This window comes from Falco punctatus (genome assembly GCF_963210335.1).
Source record: "Falco punctatus genome assembly, chromosome: 15".
Lineage (NCBI taxonomy): Eukaryota > Metazoa > Chordata > Aves > Falconiformes > Falconidae > Falco > Falco punctatus.
Genome location: NC_137595.1, coordinates 15688918 through 15712252, shown reverse-complemented (window position 1 = coordinate 15712252; position 23335 = coordinate 15688918). Strand labels below are relative to the sequence as shown.

The window sequence follows — 23335 nt, the reverse complement described above, 5'->3', positions numbered from 1 at the left end:
CTTTTATATCTCATGGCTTTAAAAGTGGCAAGGGTTAAATCCAAGAAAGAATGTGAAACAGATGTGCATTGTTACTTTGTGGTTAGTTATAGCTAGAGCACCCACATATTCCACTTCAGTTGCTCATCTTTGGGTTTGGTGTGGTTTTTTAAAAAAATAAATAGAAATAGTCATCCTAAAATTAGGCAAACATTTGGCAGGAGCTTCCGTGTTTACATACAACAAGCCACTCTTACTTCCTTGACTAAACAGCTGCTGTTGTTTTTCTCTTGGTGAATCTTCTTGTATCTTGACCTTTGGTTTTACAGCCATTTTTCCAGGTAGAAGAGGAAAAGGTTGTACTCTTCCGCATTTTAGTGGAGTTTGGTTTGTTGGTTGATTTTTGTGCGTTTGTGGGGGTTTTTTTCTCTGCCTATGTGAGATTTTCCTGACCAGTGTCTTATCCTTAGCCACTCTTCATGCCTCTGCTATACGTTTGGCTGGTGTGAATTGCTCCTTTTGTAAGCCACAAGGGCTGATGAAGCCCTCCTCCCACAGAAAACAACCCTCACTTCAGTAGTGTAACACCTGCATCTTTTAAAAATCCCTGCCAAGCAGATGCTGAATATGAAATGAAGGGTAAATGCTTTCGGATGCAATACCCTGGTGTTCTGTTTCCAAAGCAAATGCTTGTCTCTGGCAGGGTGAAAACACAATGTACCACGAAGCCTTAATTTTCAGTGCATGATTCTTCATTTATTCTCGATGGACCCAACATGACCTTAATCATCTTAGAAAAATTACTCATCTCTTAAATGCTTACTCCTCTCAGAAACATGGAAGTCCTTTGCCCGCACTAGCACATGGGGATTTAACCCTGTGCATGAACAGTGAAATGAAAATTAATCCTGCAGAGTGTTAACAGAATTGTTCAGCTAACACCACCATTCCTCCCACAGCAGCTTATTCACAACCAGCTATGCTGGGGTGTGTTCACACTTGAAAAATAAAGTAGGTGGGCTTAGCTGCAGGGTCAAGACCTTTTTTCCTGACCAGTAAGATATGTATTATTTGTTTTCATAGGTACATGAAAAGCAATATGTAAAAGTTCTTAACAGTCATCTGGCTTTATTGAGAATAAATGAACTATATGTTTTCAGTCAAGGTATTGTCACTTACACAAAGTGTTAAACATTGATATCCAGAATCCATTAGTCTCCTTTGTTGGGTAATGTCTACCTCTAAAAGCAGTCTGTTGAAATTATTTCATGTGATGAGATGGTCTTGCCAGTGTCTGTCTGGTACCTAAGGAATTGTTCTTCTTGTATTACAGTAAAATATGAGAGAATCAAATTCCTTGTAATTGCTTTGAAAAACTCAGTGGAGGTTTATGCTTGGGCTCCAAAGCCTTATCACAAATTCATGGCTTTTAAGGTAAGTGAAACTTCACTCTGGTTCAGATGTATTGCTGTCCCTCATCTACTCTTTGCTTTTGTTTTTTGTTGCTTTGTGTAACATTCTTTTAAATAAAATGTAGCACGTTTGACATACATTGGAGATGGCAGGCATAAAACCATCACAGTCAGGATTCTGTTAGCTGTGAATAACTTGTTTCAGGGCTGTGCCAAAAAGTACATTTGAGTTCACAAAGTTGATGCTGATTTCCCTCAAAAGAGGAGGAAATTGAACATGAATGGTTTGAACATGAATGGTACTTAGCCTAATTTTCGCCTAGTTCATTTCTATAATCTGGATTTTTTTCAAAATACAACTGAACTCTCCTTGCAACTTGGTGGATATTTAGCTCCATAAGTGCTACATACTATTTAACAAAAGTAGCTGTCTAACTTTGGAGTTTTGAAAATTCTTAAGGTTGTATGTGTAGATCTGTAAACCAACAGCTTTATTGTGTTTTACAGTGTATTTTTCTTTTTCCAGTCCTTTACTGCGCTTCATCACAAACCGCTGTCAGTTGACCTGACCGTTGAAAATGGACAAAGATTAAAAGTCATATATGGCTCCCTAGTAGGCTTTCATGCTATTGATGTGGACTCTGGATCTGTATATGACCTGTACCTTCCAACACACGTAAGATACTCCAAAAAGTTATGTAAATGCCTCTGTTCTTTGGGCTGTATATGTATGATGATCAGGTTAAGAGTTGTGCTATATTTCAGAAGACAGGGTTAGGAGATAAAATTACTGTATATCAGCTAATAGAAAACCACTTTTCATATACTTTTATAACACTGAAGCTCTGTTAAGAGGCTTTTATCACATTTAGAATAACAGTTTTAATGGCATGATGTCAGAAATCCTGTTGTATGGACAGTGCTATTTTTAATTTATTTATCCGGGAAATTCAGGACTCCTTAAGCAATCAAAGACACAACAATATCTGTGTGAGTTCAGGTGACTTTTACAATCTATCACCATGCTTTTCAATCTTACTAACAAGCTGATTAACCTATTGCTGAATTGGGCTGGAATTTGGCCTGGGTTACAAAAGCCGTTGCCACATATTTTAGTCTCGATCCACTGCAAGCATGTTACCTTTGCACCAGTGAGTGCCTGTAGCTAGAGGATCCAGGTGTACATGTGCACCCATGAACAATCCCAGTCTCTTCACCGTGGAGCAAAGTTGCATTTCTTTCACGTGATTACAGATCCAGGCTATGTGTGCAAAATGTGATTTGCCTTTCAGTCACGACTTTGTAGAAACCCAACTTCCAGACTAAATAAATTTGCCGATTGTCTTACCGTTCAGTTGCCCACGAAATCAGTCCTTAAATCCAAAAGAATTTTTACATTTTCCTCAGGATTTTCCCGTTAGATTTGTCAAGAAGTTGGCATGAAGGTGTTGATTTCTGGTTGATGCATGCATATTGCATTGTGCATCCATTCATTGAGGTGACGGTGATCGCTAAATTCCTGCTTAAACTCAGATCACGGCAAATTCCCATGCAGAAGTGAATGACTGTCATGGGGCTGCCCAATATGAAGTCTGTGCTATGGTTTAAATCTTTTTTGTTGGTTGGTTCGCTTATTTTTTAGCTGTTCTAGATAGTTGTTCTCAAAGCTGTGAGTACTAAAAGCTAGAGAAACCTGAGGGCTTCGGTTTTCAGCAGGTTCCCAGGGCTCCAGTTTGATGGGAGGCTCCTGGCAAGGAAACTTCTGTGCACACTTGAGAACCTCCCTGAAGTCAACAGCTCTCCCGAGGGGCAGGGGGTTAGCTCATCCGGGTGCCATGGCCTCCCTGCATCCCAAGGCAACATGTCGCAAAGTTACGCTCAGGAGATCTGAAGAAGTCTCATCCCAGATCTGCATGTTGCAGCGTGTGCCTTGAACCCTTTTATTTTTTAACTTCTTCTTCTCCACTCTCAGCCCCACGTTTTCAAACCCAGTGAAAACCCATGCCTCCCGTGCAAGCCACTTGATCCCTTGCTGCCCTGGCAAGTACAGCCTTCAGATGCTGTCAGGCCTGAGCTCCTCATGGACACGGTGTTTGAGGATGGCTGTTAAGCTTTATAAACTTTTCTTCAATTAAAAACTATTAAAAATTTAAAAAAACAAAACAAAACCAAAATCTTTTCTAGTGGTTCAGAAGAAACCGTTGGATCACCTGATAAAAGCTTGCACTGTTTGTTTCTGTGCTGGGTTTGGTAAGAGACTTCGTGTCTGTTTTGTTAGAGGGTTTATTTAATCTGACAATTAATGGCTTTGTTAACCATGCAACATGAAACAGTCACATCAGTTTATAAATCTGAGCGTGGTGCCCACATACCATCCCTGGAAGCTGGTTGCTAAGCAAGGTGAATAATGACTTATGAAAAAGATCATTAGCATAATTGCCCAAGATGAGAAAGGCAAAGACAAAAGTGAACCTTCTCAGAGGCTTTAGTTTTTCAACAGGCTGCAGATATAATTATGTACCTGATGAAAGAGATTTCCCAGGTGACTGTCCTGAATATGTGGGGCACCTTTAAGACTGACTCTGCTTGTGTGTGCTCTTCAACCAAAAGTTAGCATGTACTAAAAATATATTTTCCCTTTAGAGTCTTAGACCTGAAATAAATCTGCTGCTACAGTGGCTGTATCTTTTTCAGTATTTTATTATTTTAAAGAACATCTGTTAGAATTGGGTAATTCTCTCAAGGAGCTTTGTGGTGGCAACAGACCCGACGTTAACAGGCTGACTCTAGATACTCTTGCTTTCTGGTAGCCTCTTTTCCTGGTTCCCCATCTCTTTCTTCATCTCTTACCTGCTTCGATCGCTCATGCGAGTACCAAGGCAACGCATTAAAATTGCTCTGCGACTCTGGATCCCCGTTCTAGTGTTACGGATAGTTGTTGCGGAGGCACGGAGTCAAGTGGTTGGCCTGAGTGTGCTCAGTTTGGCAAGTACAGCTTCAGTGCTTCTTTTACTGTTCCTTGTGCCCTTACAGTGTGCATAAATGTATGTGCTTGAAGGAAAAAAAAAAATATCTGTGTGTTGCTGGCTTGTGCGAATGATGTAAAACTCCAGTCATACGCTTCCTATTAAAATATTAATTCTAGCGCTTTAATTTACTATTTAACATCCTGTTTTGAGTAGTGCTTTAAACAGGGAAGTGTTTTGTTATTGTTTTTTAAGGCTGTCCTCTTTTCCTTTCAAGAACGATTTCATCAAACCCCATCTTCACTGTTGTGTACTTCAGACTTTTTTTTTTCTCCACTTGGGACATGTTGGCTTCTGGGAGAGATTCTAGTGCATTGAACAGCTATTAAAATAATTTGTGTGAGTGAAATGCAGCGTTCCTGTGGCATGCAAAAAATGTGTACAGAACAGCGTTTAAACGGGGAACTCTTTTTAGTGAAGGATGTGGGAAGGGTTAGGGTTAGGATGGCTTGTATTTGAAAGGTCCAGGTAGCTTTTCAACTGGCTGTAAATATTGTGATAGCTTGTGAGTGGGGATAGGGAAATAGCATGGAAAGTGAAAGCACTGATTTCCTGGAACGTGAAAGTGTTTGTCCTTCCTCCATCTTCTGAAATAATTATGAATTCAAATTTGTTTCATCTTTCTTCTATTTAAATAATGAAATTGTTTTGTGAGTAAGTAAATATTATTGTGTCTCAGCGGCTCCATGGCTTCTTGAAACCAATTAATACCGGTAAATGTATAGTGAAATATGGAACATTGATTTGTTTGCAAACCTACTGTGATATTCAAAGGGGGAGGAGGGGAGAAAGCCTATTTCAGAGGCTAGCTAGCAAAATACGCAGCCTTCCTGAAAACAGGCGTTTCTTTCACTTTCCATGAGCCATGAGCTAGTTTTTTTTTATTGCTCTGCCAAGCTAGTTGGATTGATGTAGTCACTAAAATTGCAGTCCATTTTCTGATATAAATCTTAGTAAAATATGATTCTAGATCCAGGGGACTATTCGCCCACATGCCATTATCATCCTCCCGAATACCAGCGGAATGGAGCTTTTACTCACCTATGAAGATGAAGGCATCTACATTGATATATATGGGCATTTCACAAAGGAGACGGTTTTACAGTGGGGAGAAATGCCAGCATCTGTAGGTAGGTATGAAAAATAGCACTTTATTAAATATAAGACTGCTGCATGAAGCCTGACTTCTTTATGAGGTTTGTATCCGTATGAAAGGGGTATGGCACATAAAGGAGCTTCTGAGCAAACCAGATGTGTAAACAGATTTATGTATGTTTGTGTTAAGACAGCCAATGATTGCAATAGGGTCTTCACATTTGGATCGTAGCGTTTGTATTCTTGTCACACGCTTTATGGCATCATACCTTGACCATACAGCCAGGGTGTATATTCACTGAGGATACAGCTTACTACCAGCTTTCACAGAGAGAATTACGTGACTTACAGGGGCGGGGGGAAAGGTGCTCTTGTTTCCTACTCCGATTGTTCATAGCCCATAGCGTTTTATGTAAAAATTCACAGCTGTGGAGAGGTCAGTTTACTGAAGAGATCTGTAACTGCTGTCAAATGGCCCCTTAATTTTACCACTTTAGATTCACGGGGCTGCCAGCCCAGCGTGTTTCTAATAGATTCTCAGTCTCTCCACGCTTGCGGGTGGCTGTGCAGGAGATTCCGATGGTATTGTAGCCAAGCCAGCTTTTTGTTTCACCTTCCCCAGAGGACTTCAAGTTAACAGTGTGGGGCAAACCAAGAACAAGACAGGCAGATTTTTTGGTTTTATTATTGGTTGCTTTTAATTTCTTTCCTGGTTCACTCCTGGTCTCCTGCATCTTAAAACAAACATACCAACAAACAAAGCCCAAGATGTTTAGGTTGTACAAAAGCATAGTATTCACTTGGAAGAAACTGGATGCCACAGTGCAAAATCAAGGATGCTCACCTTTCTCCTTTCACTTCCATCTGGGTAGTTTTAGGAAAAGTTAAAATCAGGAGAATAACACCCTTGAGTAAATGCCGGGTTTAACATTTGTAGAGGGTTTCCACAGTATTGAGGGCAAGAAACCCACCTCTGGAACACAAATCGTGACATGACAACTTATCTTTTGCACTTTTTCAATAAAATTCAGCAGCAAAATGGCTTCAGTTTCAACAGACAGGTAGAAAGTTATGAGCTAACTAGATAGTGTTTCCTTCCCTTCACTGAGCAGCCTTATCCCCAATTCTCAGCCCGTATTCAGAGCTACCGAGCATAATTAAAATGTTTCAAGCCCATTCTCCATTTTTCATAGGAATATCTAATGGTCTTTGATACGTTGAAATTTTACATCCCCTTTAGAAACACTGTAAGAAGTAGTCAATAATCAAAAAGCAATTAGTCAGCCAAGGTAAGAAGAGCTCTAATGAGAAATACTGAACATAACTGGGAGCTGCACTGACAGATGCTATCTGAAGGAGACTGAAGCTTGCAAGAAGCATGGCGTTATGGGACGCGCTTCCTTAGACATTACTAAAAGTAGCAAGCTTACTAATGTGAATGTTTTCTTCAAACTGTAATGTCTCATCCATCTTATGATGTGCATAGATGGTATATGATTTTCATAACTATTTAAACTCTCCTTTGTTTTCCCACATGTACTTCCATCAGTTAGAACTCGTTTTTCCCTCCCTTGGGAAGAATCAATTTTGAAATCCGTGGATTTATATAAGCATCCTGCAAGAGATTAACCCTAATCCCATGTTTACTACTTTTTAAACCATGGATGTTATTTTAAACTATTACAGGCTTTTCTAGTTGTATTATTACTATAAGCTATGTCCTAAAGAGTCACTGTTACTAGATAGTGTTTCAAAGATGGATGATATATAGGGGACGAGGGGCTTCCTTGCATCCTGCTTTAGAAAGGGGGGATATTGCAAGAAGGGTCACAGATCTATGACTCCTACTTGGAAATTTGCAGTTTGTGTCACTGGGCACTGATTCATCTCAAAGCTTTTTCACTTACTCTAGCCAGAGTTTGCAGGAGTGCCTCAGAAGCACAGCAGAGAGAGCTTGAGTCCTTCTCCCTAGGGCTGTTGAAAGTACTGAATCATCAAACCGACAGATAGGAGGGAGAGGTTTGTAAAGCATTCTTGTAGCCTGGAAATCACACTGTCTTGACTTCAGTAAAAACTCCCTTGCGTGTATGCAGCTAGCATTTAAGTGAATAAAACTTCACCACTTTGGACCAGGTGAATATGTGATCTTCTGTGCTAGTTAATTAATTTTAAACAGCCTTCGGTATACTTCTGGCTAGTCATAATACTCTCAATTCCTCAAGGTTGATTACATCTTAATAGAAGGAATGCCATTTGGACGTTTGCCTTTCCACGTGCTCATACAGCTGTTTCTCCTGTTCTTCTGCACACCACGATGATAATCAATTGCATGGAAAGCTATCAGTACAAAATTGCCTACGTGTTTTTGTTACAGTATTTTAGGGCATAAAATAGGAAGAGGATGGAGAAGATGCTTCTGAGGGTGGGTGGCAGCCTGTCTGGTGAATTGTACTGTACAGAAGTTAAAGAGTTTTGTCTATGTGAATAGTTCAGATTTTCTCTGTAGTCAGTCTAGAGAAATGGGCATCACCGTGGGAAGGTGGTACCCATCCAGGTATAATGAAACATCCTGCTCAGGAGGCAGGGAGGCAGGGAGAGAGATGAAATGGTTTGGATAGTAAGGTTAGGGGAGCTGACTAAACAGCCGGTTCTTTGTAGGACTTCTCCCAGGGCTCAGAAAGCAGGACTGCAGTTTTCTCTGGAAGGAAAGGTGTCTGTCTCCATCCGTCTGTCTCACTTGTTTTTTATACTTCTGCAGATTCCAGAACTGAAGGGAGGCAGACTCCAAACAGCCCCTCTCGGTTCTCAGTTGTCATTGGAAAATTTTCCAATACATTAGCTTGAGAACCCTTGCGTTTCTGCTGCTACTGCAGCACTCCTGGTATCTCAGAAATGGATTTCTTTGGAACAGAAACTGTCAGCCTTTGTGAGATGTGGTACAAGATTAATTTGACTTCTGACTGGAATCCCATTTCCACTAAAACCAAATTAAACCAACCTCTAATTCAACACACAAACTTTAAACAAAGAGCTGTCTTAACTATTATTTTAATGTTTCCTACTAGCTCCTATTAATTTTCTTGATCCTTTGAAATTCTTGGCCTCAGACAAAAACATTAACTATTGTAACAGAAGTGTGAATAACTTGTGTTGTTTGCACGGTCAAACTTAGGGGGGGGGAACTTGAAAGTTTCATAAGACATCCCCTTTTCCTGGAATTTCCAGACACATTTCAGACCTCCTAAAGTCTGTATGAGCTCATTTTAAAGTTTTCACTCTGTGTTTCAGAGATAGAAGGGTCTTTTGTTAACTTCAGGGTGCTCTCTAGTCATCCTTTGCTCACTTCTTGATTTCTTTAAACAATTACTTTGAAAGAAAACTTTTGTAGTTGGTGAGAATATCTTGACTACAAAAAATAAAAAATAGTTTGTATTATTATAATTGATGGATTTAGGGCAAGGGTATCTAAATATAGCTTACTCTCATAGTCTTTAAGTTAGAACCTCCGTGACCGATCTGTTAATAAGAAATTGGAGAGAGGAAGCTCAAATCCTGTGGGAAATTAAAATTGTAGAAGTACTTTATCTATGTTTAATCTGAAAGATATTTCACATATGGAGGGCTAAATACAAATATAGCTGTAATATTTTCTTTCTATAAAACAGGATTTAAAAAGGGTTTAAGTAACATTAAGTTAATAAGATTGGGGAGCACTTTTGCCCTTTTGTGTGAGTAATGAATCTATGTAGTCTTAGAGGGTTGTCACACAACTGGATTTTCCCAGAGTGGGGAACCAATAAAAGTCCTGATTTCCTTTGCCGTGTATGTATTAGAAGCAAAAAGGATGTTACGTAAAGAAACAGACGGTATTACCAAGAGGGGGTTGAATCCCTGCCTCAGTGCTCTATCAACACACTCACTGGTCCTTGCAGCAGTTGGTGTCCTGCTCGTGCACAGAGAATGCTGGCTCGTATCTGAAGGGTTCTTGTTAGCCAGGTCTCCTGCACGCTTTTTCTTCAGGAAACAGCAAAAAGCATTCAAACAAGCAGACAGTCACCCCAGATACATTTCCGGGTTGGGTTACCAGTTCTACTGGAATAATTACAAAGGAGTGAGTAACAACTTGGAACAGAGCAGCTTTGGAACAGAGGTGCATAGACACATGCATGTTTGGGGGCAGGGGGGGAGGGGAAAAAAAGAAAGACAGTCATAATAAATTTATTCCTAACTTGCTTAGGGTGGTTGGGGAACTGTATGTGTTAGCCCTTTGTCCAGTACAGCCTAACCAAAACATACAGGAGAAGAACACCTGCCTTCCATGGCCAATTTCTTAATTTGTCCATTTGTGATCTTATTAAGCCTTAGGGTTTTTCTTTCCTTCTTGATTTTGACTCTCTAACTTCTCTCATTTGGTGAAAGTTCTCCGCAGCTGCGACTGGAGAAAGAAAATACCCACTTTTATCCAGGTAACATAAATAATAGCAGTAATACTGTTTAACAGAATTGCACTAGAGAAGTTACCAGCTCCTTCCTCAGCTTTCCTACCCAAAATTGCTTAACTTGGGGGCAGTTAAGTTTTAAAGCATGGGTAACAGGTAGAAGTACATGCAGATAGCTCATCAATCCCTAATCAGTGATCAGCAGCATCCCTGGAGAGCTCAAGGCTGGATTTCAGTGGAAACAAGCCTTGCTACATTACAGGACACTGTTGGTATCTCCGTAGGTTATTTCCATTCCCAATTGTCAACGTGTATTCCCTTCCATTTGTCTAAAAATAATCAAACATGCTTTCCCCAAAGAGTGGAGAACCAGTAAAGGTTGTGATTTCATAAAGCATACTGGGTTTGACTGAAGGGCCAAAGCAGGGCTCTGTGGAAGTGTGCTCAGTTTTAAGGTCTCTGTGGTCTGCAATAGCTGCTATATTTTCCTGTCAGCAAAGCCATCACTGGATATTCTTTTCATGTTTGTGCCCAGCTGCATACTTACCTGAGGCAATTGTCTCAAACGTGTACACAAAAGCAAAATGCAGTAGCTTTTTTGGCACTGAATTTCACCTACGCACATACTGTCTCAAAAAAAAAAAAAGGAATTCAGTAACGCAGCAAACACTTCGCTTTTACCCTGTGAAACGGAGTTTGATACCGTGACTCAGGCATGCAAAAGTGGGTCAGGCTCTTTTAATTCATGTTCCGTTTGTTCATTTCAAAGTTCTTGGTTTATCTGGAATCAGTTGCCTGGGGAATTTTTGGAGTGTCCATCACTAGAGAGGTCTTTAAGGTCGACTTAGACAAACAACTGTCAGAAGTGATACTGATGTGGCACAGAGATATGGGTGGAAGGTGCACTGAGGTCCTTTCCTGCCCTATTTCTTTAACACTAGTCGGAAAAGCCCGATTTTATGATAGTTTGCTAAAAGCAGGCTGGCTTCTGCTCTCATGCAGAGGTCAATTGGGAATAACGGCTTAGGGCACTGAGCCAGATTCAGCAGATGAGATCAGAAGGGGATTTTTGAAGGGAAACAGTTTTAAAAAAAGAAGAAAGGTTAAGAAGGAACATGAGATGGTAGCAGTACCTGATTTCTGTGGTACCAGTGTCCTTGTCTCATTCAGGGTGTGAGTTTGCTGCTGGTGTAAGACTGAGATCATTAGCTCATGTCAGTGACACTTCGTAGAAGTTAATGGATGCAATATGGCTCAGTTATTTCTTTCACCTTTCCTGTCTCCCTCAACGATTTCCCCTTGGAAGCAGTCACTTCCCTGCGTGGGGGCTCTGCTCAACTTCCTGCTAATCCACAGTGTAAACAGGAAATACCAAGTCTCCCCCCCAAGTTTAGAGTGTTGCTCCTAATACTTTCATGATGCTAAGAAACTGATTTTGAGCTCACTTTGCTTACTACCTTTATGGCATATATTCTTTGATGTCCAGGGGGTAACGCTGCTACAAATGGTGTAACAAGAACCACAGCTCATGCACAGCTGTAGGTCTCTTAAGATAGGCAGTAATCGGGGCGAAGCAGGGGAACTTCAGCTAACTGAATAACGTTGTTCCAGCACGTTAAGCAATATTGGCACATCAGTGTGAGTCAGTATGTGCTTTTTCTGCTGAGCTACTGTCCAAAGGACTAGAGTGGCTGTCCAAGTCTAGGGTTGCTAGAAACCAGTACAGTCTTGCACTGGGTGTAATATAAACACCCTTATATGTTGCCGGTTGGAAGCATAGGATATTTTTAGCTAAAGCTTGTTGAGGCGGCAAGTGGACTCAAAATAAGTATTCCTAAGTTGCTCGCGGTATAGCAGCTTTTGTTCCAGAATATGACAGCTTTATTCTGAGTATCTAATTGGCTCTCCGTTCAGTGCTCCTGCGTGGGAAGGTTATCAAGACTCAGTACTGACCTTTGAATTCACAGCCTGTTATCCTCCAAATTAATTTCCATGTATAGATAAATCCTCGTAACTGGACAAGCCCAGAAATGGTATAATGAGGCCTTTTTGTTGGCATGTTATTCCACAGCTGCAATTTGGGAAAGAATGTTTTGATTCTGCTACAAGAATGAGGTTTTGTGCCACTTGCACTTGACTGAAATTTGCCATTGTCAGTTGACAGTTCTCAGTATACAGGCTGGCCAGCAGAGCGCCGGTGGCTGGACTTGGCAGATCTGTGTTATCCTCTTCCTAGTGTAGTACTGCTTGGAGATCAGGTCTCCTCTGAACATAGCAGCAGTGGTCCTGTCATCCAGGGCTTTCTATCCCGGATGACCTAGAGGTTGTACCGGAGCTGAATTAAGCTGTTACTGAGAGCTGCAAGATGCTATCAAACTGAAATCTGCCAAAGGCATGGGCACAGCTGATACAGGCAGCCTACTGACAACTTGAGTGCAGATTTCATGTAGTGGAAAAGATAAGGAGACTTCCGAGTGGATTAGGTCTTTGTTGCCTTTTTTTTTTTTTTTTTTTAATTAAATGGCATAACCACAGAATGCTTTCATGCTGTTTGTATATATGCACCTGCCTTGCTGTCCCACCCCCCAAATCCAGTGTGCCCCTCTCTGTTGCGTTCAAAAGCGAAGTTTGAAAAAGTTAATATAATATCAGTTGTTACCAAAAATAGCAAATGTCTGAGTATTGCATCGCTTCTTCAGTTTCTGTGTGGTCTGGGGCTGCCTTTGTAGCTACGGACTGCACATTGCACAGGCGCTGCCCTGGCGCGCATCACGCCGCTGCCGCAGTGGCTCAGCGGTGTCGATGGCCGCCTTCCTTGCAGCCTGCCGCAGCAGTGCCCTGTCGTGCAACCTAGGAACTGGAGCGTAAAGAACAGATTGTAAAATGTATTGATTTCAGGTGCTTGATTTTTAGAAAATACCCCTTGTCCCTTCTCTTCTTCCACTCAGATGTTCACTGCTCTTTTGATTTCCAGACAGGATGGTTTCTTCCGCTTTCTACATGGTTGGGTTACTGGGAAAGAATGCTTGCTCTCAGCTCTAGTGGCAGGGAAGCCTTCAGTGCGCACAAAGAATAACTGAAAGGATACTAAACAGATTTAGGGGAAATTTGTAGACTCTGAGGGAACTAAAATCACAACATTGCAGCCAAACCGCATGTTTCCAAGGAGGTATAATATTCATACACTTGTTCTGACAAGAATTACAAAGCGAGGATTCCAAGTTAATACTAAATCAACTGCTAGAAGGATATACAGTCCGTCAGGCATATCGCCTTTATTTTCTGCTGTCCTTGTAAAGTAGAATTGCAGGGCATTGCTTCCTATAGCCATGTGTACTGAAAGTTTAATTTTTAGACTAAAACCTGAACCAACATGGATGGTTTTAAGAAACAGACATTGCTCACACTAATGATGTAGGACAGCCAAGCACTGTCCACTGAAGCTAAAAACCAGTCAAATGCACACATTCTCTCTACATCATTTCAGAGCACCAGAATTCTCAGACTAATGAAATAGCAGTTCATAGTTGAGCAAGAAGAACAATTTCTGAGCATTGACTATCAACAGAGCATAACTAATGTGTTTCTACCTTGGAAGCCCATACATGTACTAATCAGAGTGCTTTCATTGAAACCGTGCCTAATTTGAAATCTGTGGTGCTATCTCCTTCATAACTATTCCAATTTCTCATCTAATTGCCACGTTTAAAGGGAGTAGCCATAAGCTTCCACAGTGCTGGAGTATCTTCTGTTGGTTTTGGAGATACAGCACGTAACCACAGTGCTGTGTTGACAATAGCTAAGGACACCAAACTAATCATGCCATAGTATCACGTCAAAAAGTATTTAGGTTTCAGACTGAGCTGAACTCCATAGCACATACAAACCCAAACTCCCAATGGGAGGATATAGAGAAGACAGAGTCGAGGCTTTTCTTGGATGTGTGCAGTGAAAGGACGAGAGGCAAAAATGGGCACAAGTTGCATCAAGAGAAATTCCCACTAGGTATTAGGAAGCAATCTTTAACCTTTATGGCAGTGACACATTGCAGCTGGGGCACAGCGAGGTTGTGAAATACCCATCAGAACATGTCTGGACAAGGTCCCGGTAGCCTTGTCTGATTTGGCCCTGCTTCAGGGACAGGGATTAAACAAGATGCCCTTCAGAAGTTTCCCCCAACCTATTGTGATTCTAAAATACGCAATACCAGCATACTTAAGATTATCTTATGTCTAGAGTCCAAAATAAGTCTGAGAGGAGAAACTGAAATTTAGTTACTGTTCCCAAGGCTTTTTGTGTAAACTTAAAACACAAATAATGCAGAATGTATTGTTATCAAAGAGAAACGCTTCAGATCCGTATTAACATAAATGAGGCAAGAATCAGTCTTTTCACCTGCTAAATGGTATCAAATGTATATTTTCTTTTTTTCTCCCCCTTTTAGCTTACCTTCAATCTAACCAGGTCATGGGCTGGGGAGAGAAGGCGATCGAACTGCGATCTGTGGACACAGGAAATCTGGAAGGAGTATTCATGCACAAGAAAGCACAGAAGCTAAAATTCCTATGTGAAAGAAATGACAAGGTACAGAGATAAGTACAGTGTGGTGATTTAGCAAAAATGAGCAATAGTTGACTATGGCACTAAAACCATTTAATTTTTTAACTTTATTTTTACATTGGTTATCACTTAGTAGAACTTCCTTATTCAAAGCAAACGTAGTCACTGACCCCACAGAGCACTCATTATGGATATTCCGCACTTTCACACCACCCTGCTTTAGTCAGCCCTGTTATAACTCCTATTCCACCCAGCCTTACCGGGTATCAGAGGTGACAACAAATACAGGCAGTTCAAAGCAGCCATCATGGAAAAAACCCAGTGCTCTAATATTTGAGATATTGCAGACACTAGAATGTGTATAATCACGTATGATTTGTTGCATGTAGCAGTTCTTGCATGTTCTGTGAAACCTGCTTAGTCCCACTGACATATTTAGAAAACTGGGGCCCCAAAACTGTTTAGATGAATTAATTTAAAATGTTCTCGTGTCTTTCCAAATAGGAAAAGAAATATACCAAAAAAATATATCCCAGTTGTATATATACCACAAGCACAGTTTCACTTTAAAGATTCTCATGGGATTAAAACTGAATTGGGATATAAATATCCTTGTATTTGGGACTGGCATTCTATCAGATTTCTTGTATGAGTAAAAATATTCTCATAAATGTAAACTGACAGTAGCTTCTTTTTTTTTTTTTTTTTTTTTCCCCTTTCAAGGTGTTCTTTGCATCTGTACAGTCAGGAGGCAGCAGTCAAATATACTTTATGACTCTTGGTCAAAACGTACTATTCAACTGGTAAATCACAACAAAATGAAGGATGCTTTGAAATTCCCTGTAGGTAGCAGTGTAAAATGCTTGGAGGTAATATACACAAATTTGCACTTTTTACCTATAAAAATTTTGTCATTATTAACTTTTCAAAATTCATATTCCTTCTGTATGGAAAGAATTCCATTTTCCTGTCAAAAGTATCGCAAACATGTTCAGTTTGTCTTCTAAAGTATGTTGCAAACCAAGATTGTATTCACAGCATTGGAGAGAGCAACTTTAATGAAGAATGTAGCCAATGCAAGAAGTTCCTGTACTCCGGAGAAGTGTACGCTTTCATTTTCACAGGTGATACAACCCTGTTATCTTGAGCTGAGGTCTCTTTCTTTTTTTGGACAGCAACATCTGTAGGTAGATAGAAAAATACAAACAAGTTGGGCAACAGGTTGGAATCTACTTTGTTTTGAATTGGGGATTGGCTTGTTTGGCGTTTTAAGCAAGCTGTTACTGTTTCACCAAGACTCACTTGTCCAAGTCTTAGGATCAGTGGAGGAGCAGCTCTTTGTGACGGGATGCTCGAGGGGTTGTATCCTGTGCTGGGCAGACGGGTGCATTTCACTGCAGAGTTGTAAAAGCAACTACTTCTAGACACGTGCCCCATCTGGTAGATTTTACAGAAGCAGGGAGCAGGCTTCATCTTTCTCTCAGGGCTGGATGCCTGAGCCCGTAGACACAGTTACTGTAGAATGTATTTGTAAAAACGGTTTGAATAGTAGTTTGTCAAAATCATCTATGCATAAAGCATTACGGACCTGAACCTGTCACTTTTATTCAGACATGGGACCCAGCTCGTGTGAGCTGATTTAAAGGCACTACCCATGTATATAAGGGCAGAGGATCAGGCACCTTCTTTTCTTCCCTTCTTGGTCTTTCAGCATCAAGTCTTCATGTATTTTTGTGTAAATATAATCTTTCCACAATGGATGTTTAGGATTAACAAATGTATTCTTAATATAGTTATGAAAATATCCAAAGAGTTAATCTATTATAAATAGAAAATATAAATAATTTCAGGTGCTTTCTATACTAATTACGTCTAAATAAAGCTGCATCCATTAGTGTCACTGGTGCCAGTGTTTCTGCATAAACTCTGTTCTCAGGGGCTTGTAACTTGGCCGTAAAACTATACAGATATAATATATATACACTATATATAATCATATACTATGATTAAATTGTAGGGTTTAATGCAATCCTTATTTAGCTGATTTTTGGGTGTGCTTTGAAAATGTAAAGCATCAAATGTAATACAAAAGAGCTCTTTCCAGACATGATACAGTATAGATGACGTTGTAGGCAAAAGTGAAATTGCTAGCTACAGTGTTTGAAAATAGGTTATTTTTTACTTGAAATATGTGATACTGAAAGGTGCAGGGAAAGTGTGTTGGAATATCTGGTCGTCTACCTCAAGGATGATGATTCAAAGTTGACTGAGAAGGGGAGAAATAAAGTTGTTTAAACCGATAGCTGTTTTGTAGAATATGTCAGGTGAAGTGAGTGTTCACAGTCACGCTGTGACTGACAGGTGCTCAGATAGCAGCCATCAGCTCCAGAGCTGGTACCCTTGTAGATGTCAGCAGAGAATCAAACTAGGCGCTCATCACCCTTCCCGTGCTTCCCCGCGCTGGCACCTCGGCTGCTGCAGGCAGGTCAGAGATGCCCACACTGTTGCTGCCTGTATTCTTTGGCTATGTGGAGGACTGCACTTTCCAAAGTTATTAACATAGCACTTTTCACAAGCACTAGCTTTATCTGAAAATGTCTAGTGGTTTTTTGATGAAGTATTTTCTTTTGCAGCGTTTTAACTTACAGAAAAATAAGCCGAAGGCCATACTGAAAAAATCCATGCGCTTAAATACTTGAATTGGTTCTTGATGTATGCAAGTAATGAGCTTGCGTGCGGTTAAAATCTGAATGGGATCCTGTGATCAGCAGTGCTGTGGGAAAGCAGGAGGTCTCTGGCTGTTTGTAGTAACGTTCCCACCTGCTGCCAATGCCAGGACTGGGGTAAAAGAGCAAAACGTGGCTCGGGTCCCTGTGCTACTGAACACTGGGCTTGTTTTGATCAACCAAAAAAAAAAAAACCCACCCCAAAACCAAACAAACCTAAACCTGTAACACAGATGAAAGTTTTAATTACAGGTGTAAAATGATTTGCAGACAATCTGAAATATAACTTACTTGATTTTTTACTTCGAATAAAAAGTCCAAGAGACTGTGAAGAAAGAACAGCTTTCATTTTGTACCCAGCAGGTGTGCAAAACTTGCTTGCACAACTGCTTGTGCTATAAGCAATCAGTGATCCAGGCTGCCCTATAATATTTTTTTAAAGTGTGCTTATCTCAGCAGCCTCTGCATTACATGGGATGCATGAGAATTTTTTCCCTCCCCCATTTTGGCGTCAACAGGTAGGAGGCAGATTTTTCCTGATGCTAGGCATTAGTTAAAAAGCATTTAGCAGAGAACAGTGGGAATTTAGAACAACCCATATCAACAGATTAAAGAAGCAAATGTGATCAAACGTGTTTAATATTAAAGTGTGACAGTAAGTTGACACACTGTGAAGATGTTCAGCTCCGTACGGGGCAGGGGGTGCTGAGGAGTTCAACAGAGGGAATGTGCACTATTACAGCGAGATTTTAGTTTTTCATTGTTTCCCTCTACTAGCTCTCTCCTCTTTCCAGCTATCTTTCAAGGCAGTGGGTTGGATTTCAATCTCTCACTTTGCATGTAAAACCATTGGAATTATTTGGGTTACATCCATGTCTAAATATGGAAAGAATCAGGCCCTTAGAGGTGAATGCTTTTAAAGGATGTCGAAGTGGTATTGCAAATAGCAATTTTGGATTTGGATGCAACAACGAGAAGGCTGTGGCATTTTCTCTTTATCAAGAGAAAATCACAATGATTGAAGATGAGAAAGAGCCCAGATGTGTTGAGAAGGATAACAGAAGAGAGTGGAAGTGACTGAAGAGGGAGGAGGGAAAAGCAGAAGAAAATAAATAGGAGTAGCCAAGGGGAGGGAGTGGATATCTGGAACAGTGTATTGCTGTAGGGGGAATAAAAAACAGGTTAAGGGATGTTAAGGAAAAGAAAGTAGCCAAAGAAATTGAAAGGTATCTGGAGCGACTGGGTGGTCTAAACACTGAATGAGAGTGTGTTGTGAATAACTGTTCAGTTCAAAGGCTAGAGGAAAAAAAAATGAGAGACCCAAGTCTATCCTGACGTAAATTTAACTATGCAAAATGTTTATCAGATTTGTAGTTCAATTCTGTGAGGTGTTTCTCTAGCTGTACTCTTTTGCTAACACTTTTAAAACCAAGGAGTGAACTGCTTAACAATGTGTTTTTCTAGTGATGTCACTTTGATGTCGACAAATGTTACAGGGGCAGAAGGGCAGAGTGTGAAGGATCCACGTCAGTAATCCTTTGGTACATGCAGTATCTAATGGCAGCTGGTGCTCCTAATGATGCATTTGCCAAAACGTGATTGCACTAATACTGCAGCAAGATAGTATTGTATGTGCCTGCTTTCATTTTAGGAATGGCAAACTCTACTCTGCAGCCTGAACCTTGACACATGACTTTAAACCCTGGGAACAACGCAAGCCATGTACTGTACATTATGTATTGTTCCTAATCTTGAAATTGTACAACTGAAACAGTAATAAAAAATACTCTGAAAATCAAAACTAGTATTGTGCTTGTAAAATTCTTTCATACTGGCGTAAGTTATTGTAAAAATCGCAGAAAGCTTTGTTACTGTTTTCCAAATCCAGTCAGTATCCCTAGAGAAACATCTACCTCTGCCTACAGAGACACAGTGAATATATTTCCTTGCAGGGGATGAAGATGTTGAGGTGACAGTGTGAGGGTTCAGCCGAGAAGAGCGCCAGTAAGGGCGACAGCTGGCGCGGTGCTGTGCGTGCTGCTAATGAGCTTCACGAGTGAATTTCTGTGTTTCTGCCTTTCTCTTTACACAAATACCCAGTGGGACCAAGGGCAGTGGAACTAGAGCAAAATGACAGCTTGCAGTCATTGATGCTACAAGAACATGTATGTTTATCAACCCAAATGCCAGGTTAGCCCAATTCACTTTTTCTTGGGTATGCTCATGCAGTCTTTGTTGCCACATATAAAATTTATTGCTATACATAACAAGGTGTGATAGCACATTGTAGCTGCACCACTTAAGAATTAGGAAATTTGTCATTTATGCCAGTGCTGGGGTTGGAAGGGGTGAGGGCATGAAGCAAAATTTCTCATCATTTTTTAACATGCAGAGTATTATTTTTCTTCAAGATTTTATCTCTTTTAAGCTAGCAGAGCACGTTGTTTCCAGCATTTGAGGTATGGAGTGGGATCTGTATTACAAGTTTAAAGACACCATGGTCACTTGATTGGGTAGATAACTTAGTTTTGCCAGTCATCATTGTTCTTTCCACCAAAAAGCCAGGAAGGGGAGGCATGAATTAGCAGGCACTAGTAAGTAACACACAGAATTCTCTCCCTGGTGGAAACTGCGTCACCTTAAGAAGCCTGCAAACTTACCGTGACTTGACAGTAGAGCTGCCCCAATTAAGTTGTATTGCCCACATTGCCCCTAAAGGCATAGATAAAACAGTTTGTATCTCACCATCATAAACCGCACTTTTGCAAACAAAATAATGCCAGTCCAAAGTGAAAGCATTTGGGGTTTTGTCTCACAACAGGAAAAACTAAAATATCTTCTTTAATTTACAACTATTTGCCAAACAGTAGAGCAAAGCAGTAAGGTACAGCTACACACACACACATACGCACACACTGCAAGTTACATAATACATTAAACTGTAATAGTTTTGTATTACCTACTGTATTTGCATTATCTATTAGACTAATTTTTTTTTTAGTAAGACTTCTGCAAGAATCAAAGGATTGGATGATCCTTATGGGTCCCTTCCAACTTGAGATCTTCTATGATGCTATGATTCTCTTGCTATTGGAGCTCAAATGAAAAGGCATTTTAATTTTAGCTTTGTTTTACATTTGTTTTACATATAGTAGTTTGTTTCATGGTAGCAAGTTGCTCTGGAATGAAATCGTTTCCCCAAAGACCATCACAGAAGGTAGCTTACAAGTTCAGCTCCATGTTTAGACAGCTGTATTTAAGTTAAATGAAACATAAGCAAACCTGCAATCTATATGAAAGACTTCTATAGATTCTAAAACCTGTGCAATAAATCAAGGTTTCACATAACAGAAGTGTAACAGATCTTCCTGATGACAGCCCACCACTTTCTTCAACTGCTTTTCAAAGCGTATAGAGCTGATTAAAGGGCAAGAGAATGTCTGCTGGATAATCACCTCAAATGTTATTTTAGCATTATTTAATTGCTTCCTGTTATTTTTGAGGTTGATTTAACATAAGCGCCTAGCAGATAATGGTAAAATCTATTAGAAAGCCTTTTCCATTTTTGTCCTCAAAACTTTGTGGTGAACAACTGTGTTTTACAGTAAGCTTTACTATCTTTCACAATAGTGCTTTTCTTTTTTTTAATCTACAGGTAATCACCTTTTACTCTTTTCTGCCTTGTATTTCTCCAACATATATTAAATGTAATGTTTAACAGAACGTAATAACATCCTCCTATGCAGCGTAGCCCATTCATCGCTAGCATCACTACAGAGGCTAATTGCTGTTTTTCTTAAGGTGCATTGTAAAGACTGAGATACTTGGCTGCTAATGATGTCTGAGAATTTGAGACTTATGTATTGATTCACCAGAGGTCGACACTGGTACGGTTCAGCGTGCTTGGTTGTACATATATGAAAAATCATAGTCTTCAGTGAGCTGCTTACATGCCCCAATGGAACAGAACACACTGAGCTCGAAGTTTCTGTGATGGTTCACCACCATTCATTACTGATTCTTCAAGTGTTTCTGAACTTTCAGGTTCTAATACAATCACATCCGTCCCACTGGTCGGGTACGGCAGGGAAATCACATCCAGAGGAACTCACAGACATAACCAGTCATTAAAACACGCTGTTGACATGCCTTCAGCAAAACAGATTAACCCTGTTCCAGTGCTGAAATTGGTATGTTAGCTAGACCTCTGCTGGAGAGAAAAAAAGTAACAAGTTCCTAAGAGAGAAACCTCTTGTATCTGAAACTGCAATGCATGCAAATTTATCCAAAATTATAAAGTATTAACTCTACTATCAGCCCATTATCATTCCACAAAAGCTACAGCTACATAGTTTTCATGATGGAAACCACAATAACTTATAATAAGAAAAATCCTCACAACAGCGATACACGTAACAATTACCTCTGCTAGAAATAAAATCCCTTTTCTCTGCAAGTCCTGTGGGAGTGCAGGCAGAAGCTGGGAACAGGCCACACACCGTTATTTTATCCACAGGTTGCTTTAATAGCTGGGGGGAAAAAAGCCTGTGCCACAAACTTTTCGGGTAAGGCTTGGATGTGACGTGAAGTCACAGCCTGAACAACCTCGGTGAGAAGGGGTTCGGGCAATGTTCACGTTAAGTCGTGAATGAGGTTGTACCGATCAACGCAACAGATCATGTCTACCACGAAAGAAGGCACCGCCACGCCAGCCTTGCTCAGGACTTGGGCTGCAGCACGAACGCCGTGTTCACATACAGGAGCGCCTGAGGAGGAGGGTGAAGGCGGTTACAGGAGCTGGACGCTTCACCGCCCTACGGACGCGTCCCGCCTGACGGCAGGCGCGGTACCGGGCACGGCGCATCCGCGGGGCCGGGGCAGGTGCAGCGGGAGGCCCGGCCGCTGCCTACGGGCCCGGCGCGGAGGGGCACCCGCGGGCCGGCCCCGCCGTGGGCCAACAACCGCCCGCCCCCCCCCCCCCCCCGCGCCCTGAGCCCCCCCGCCTCTCCGCCAGAGGAGCCAGGGGCGCCGGCCCGCCGGGGGAGCGGGCCCTGCGGTACCGGCAGCGGCCAGGGGGCGGGGGGACCGGACCCCAGGGCAGCCGCTTCTCCCCGCCGCTTCCTCCGCGGCCCGGCCCGCTGTGCCGTCCGCGCTGGGGCCGCTCTGCTGTCACCGTCCCCCGCCCCCGGGCCCGGCAGCGCGCGCCGGCCCCGCCTCTCTCCCTCCGTGACCGTTGGGAGCTTTGAATGGGCCGCGGCGCGCGCGCGCGCACCAGCCCCGCCCCTGCGCTATGGCGGCGGCCCGGCGGCTCGGCCCGTGACGGCAGGAGGCCGCCGTCCTCCCCCTCCCCAGCAGCGGCCCCGGCCCCGGTTCTCGTCCCCCGGCGACGGGCGCGGCGCGAGGGGAGGAGCCGCCAAGAAGCTGCCATGCAGGACCCCGGGCCGGAGCGCGGCGGCAGCGCCCACCCCGCCGAGGAGGGGCGGGGGTCGGCGGCCGGCGAGGCCTCGTGGCTGCGGCGGGTGTTTGAGGAGGCGCAGGGCTCCTCGCAGCTGAGCGTGGCGCCGGCCGAGCCGCCGCCCGTCACGGTGGTGGCGGTGGAGCGGTACCTGGGCGAGGGGCCGCCGCGCGCCGCCCCGCAGTACTGGTACGACGTGACGCTGGCGGACGGCAGGTGCCAGGAGCGCTGCCACCTCGCGCCACGCCTCAGCGGCCTGGTGCAGCGTGGGCACCTGCGGGCCGGCACGCGCCTGCGCCTCACGCGCGGCTCCTACCTGTACGCCGAGAAGCGCCTCAACTGCGGGTTCCTCTGCCTGGAGGAGCTGGAGCCAGAGCCGGTGGGGGCAGCCGAGCCCCCCGATGTCCCGACCTGCCACCACCGGCAGCCCCTCCGCGGCGAGAGGCAGCACTACCTGCCGCTGTGGAACAACGAGGATCCCTACGGAGACATGTGGGTGGCGGAGAAGGCCCAAGCGCGGGTGGACATCGACAGTAAGTGGAGAGCAGGTGGCTGTAGGAGCAGGGGATGTAGGTGGAAGGCAGCCCCGGGGCACCCTGAGGAGGCCGGGCCTGCTCTGGCCGCCCGGGCCACGCGTGAGGTG

General features: G+C 42.5%; 2 protein-coding genes across 7 annotated transcripts in view; both read left to right on the top strand.

Annotated features, from left to right (window-relative positions):
* NRK (Nik related kinase) overlaps nucleotides 1-19038 on the top strand; it is a 108212-nt gene extending 89174 nt beyond the window's left edge. For all 6 annotated transcript variants that reach the window (XM_080365655.1, XM_080365654.1, XM_080365653.1 and 3 more), the window contains 5 exons: nucleotides 1313-1413; nucleotides 1918-2067; nucleotides 5388-5547; nucleotides 14396-14535; nucleotides 15235-19038. In XM_080365655.1, coding sequence (XP_080221781.1) covers nucleotides 1313-1413; nucleotides 1918-2067; nucleotides 5388-5547; nucleotides 14396-14535; nucleotides 15235-15318 — 635 coding nt within the window. In that variant the 3' untranslated portion in view covers nucleotides 15319-19038. The remainder of the gene's footprint in view (nucleotides 1-1312; nucleotides 1414-1917; nucleotides 2068-5387; nucleotides 5548-14395; nucleotides 14536-15234) is intronic.
* Nucleotides 19039-22388: 3350 nt separating this feature from the next.
* RADX (RPA1 related single stranded DNA binding protein, X-linked) overlaps nucleotides 22389-23335 on the top strand; it is a 28681-nt gene continuing 27734 nt past the window's right edge. Inside the window, exon 1 of the mRNA XM_080365687.1 lies at nucleotides 22389-23225. Coding sequence (XP_080221813.1) covers nucleotides 22484-23225 — 742 coding nt within the window. The 5' untranslated portion in view covers nucleotides 22389-22483. The remainder of the gene's footprint in view (nucleotides 23226-23335) is intronic.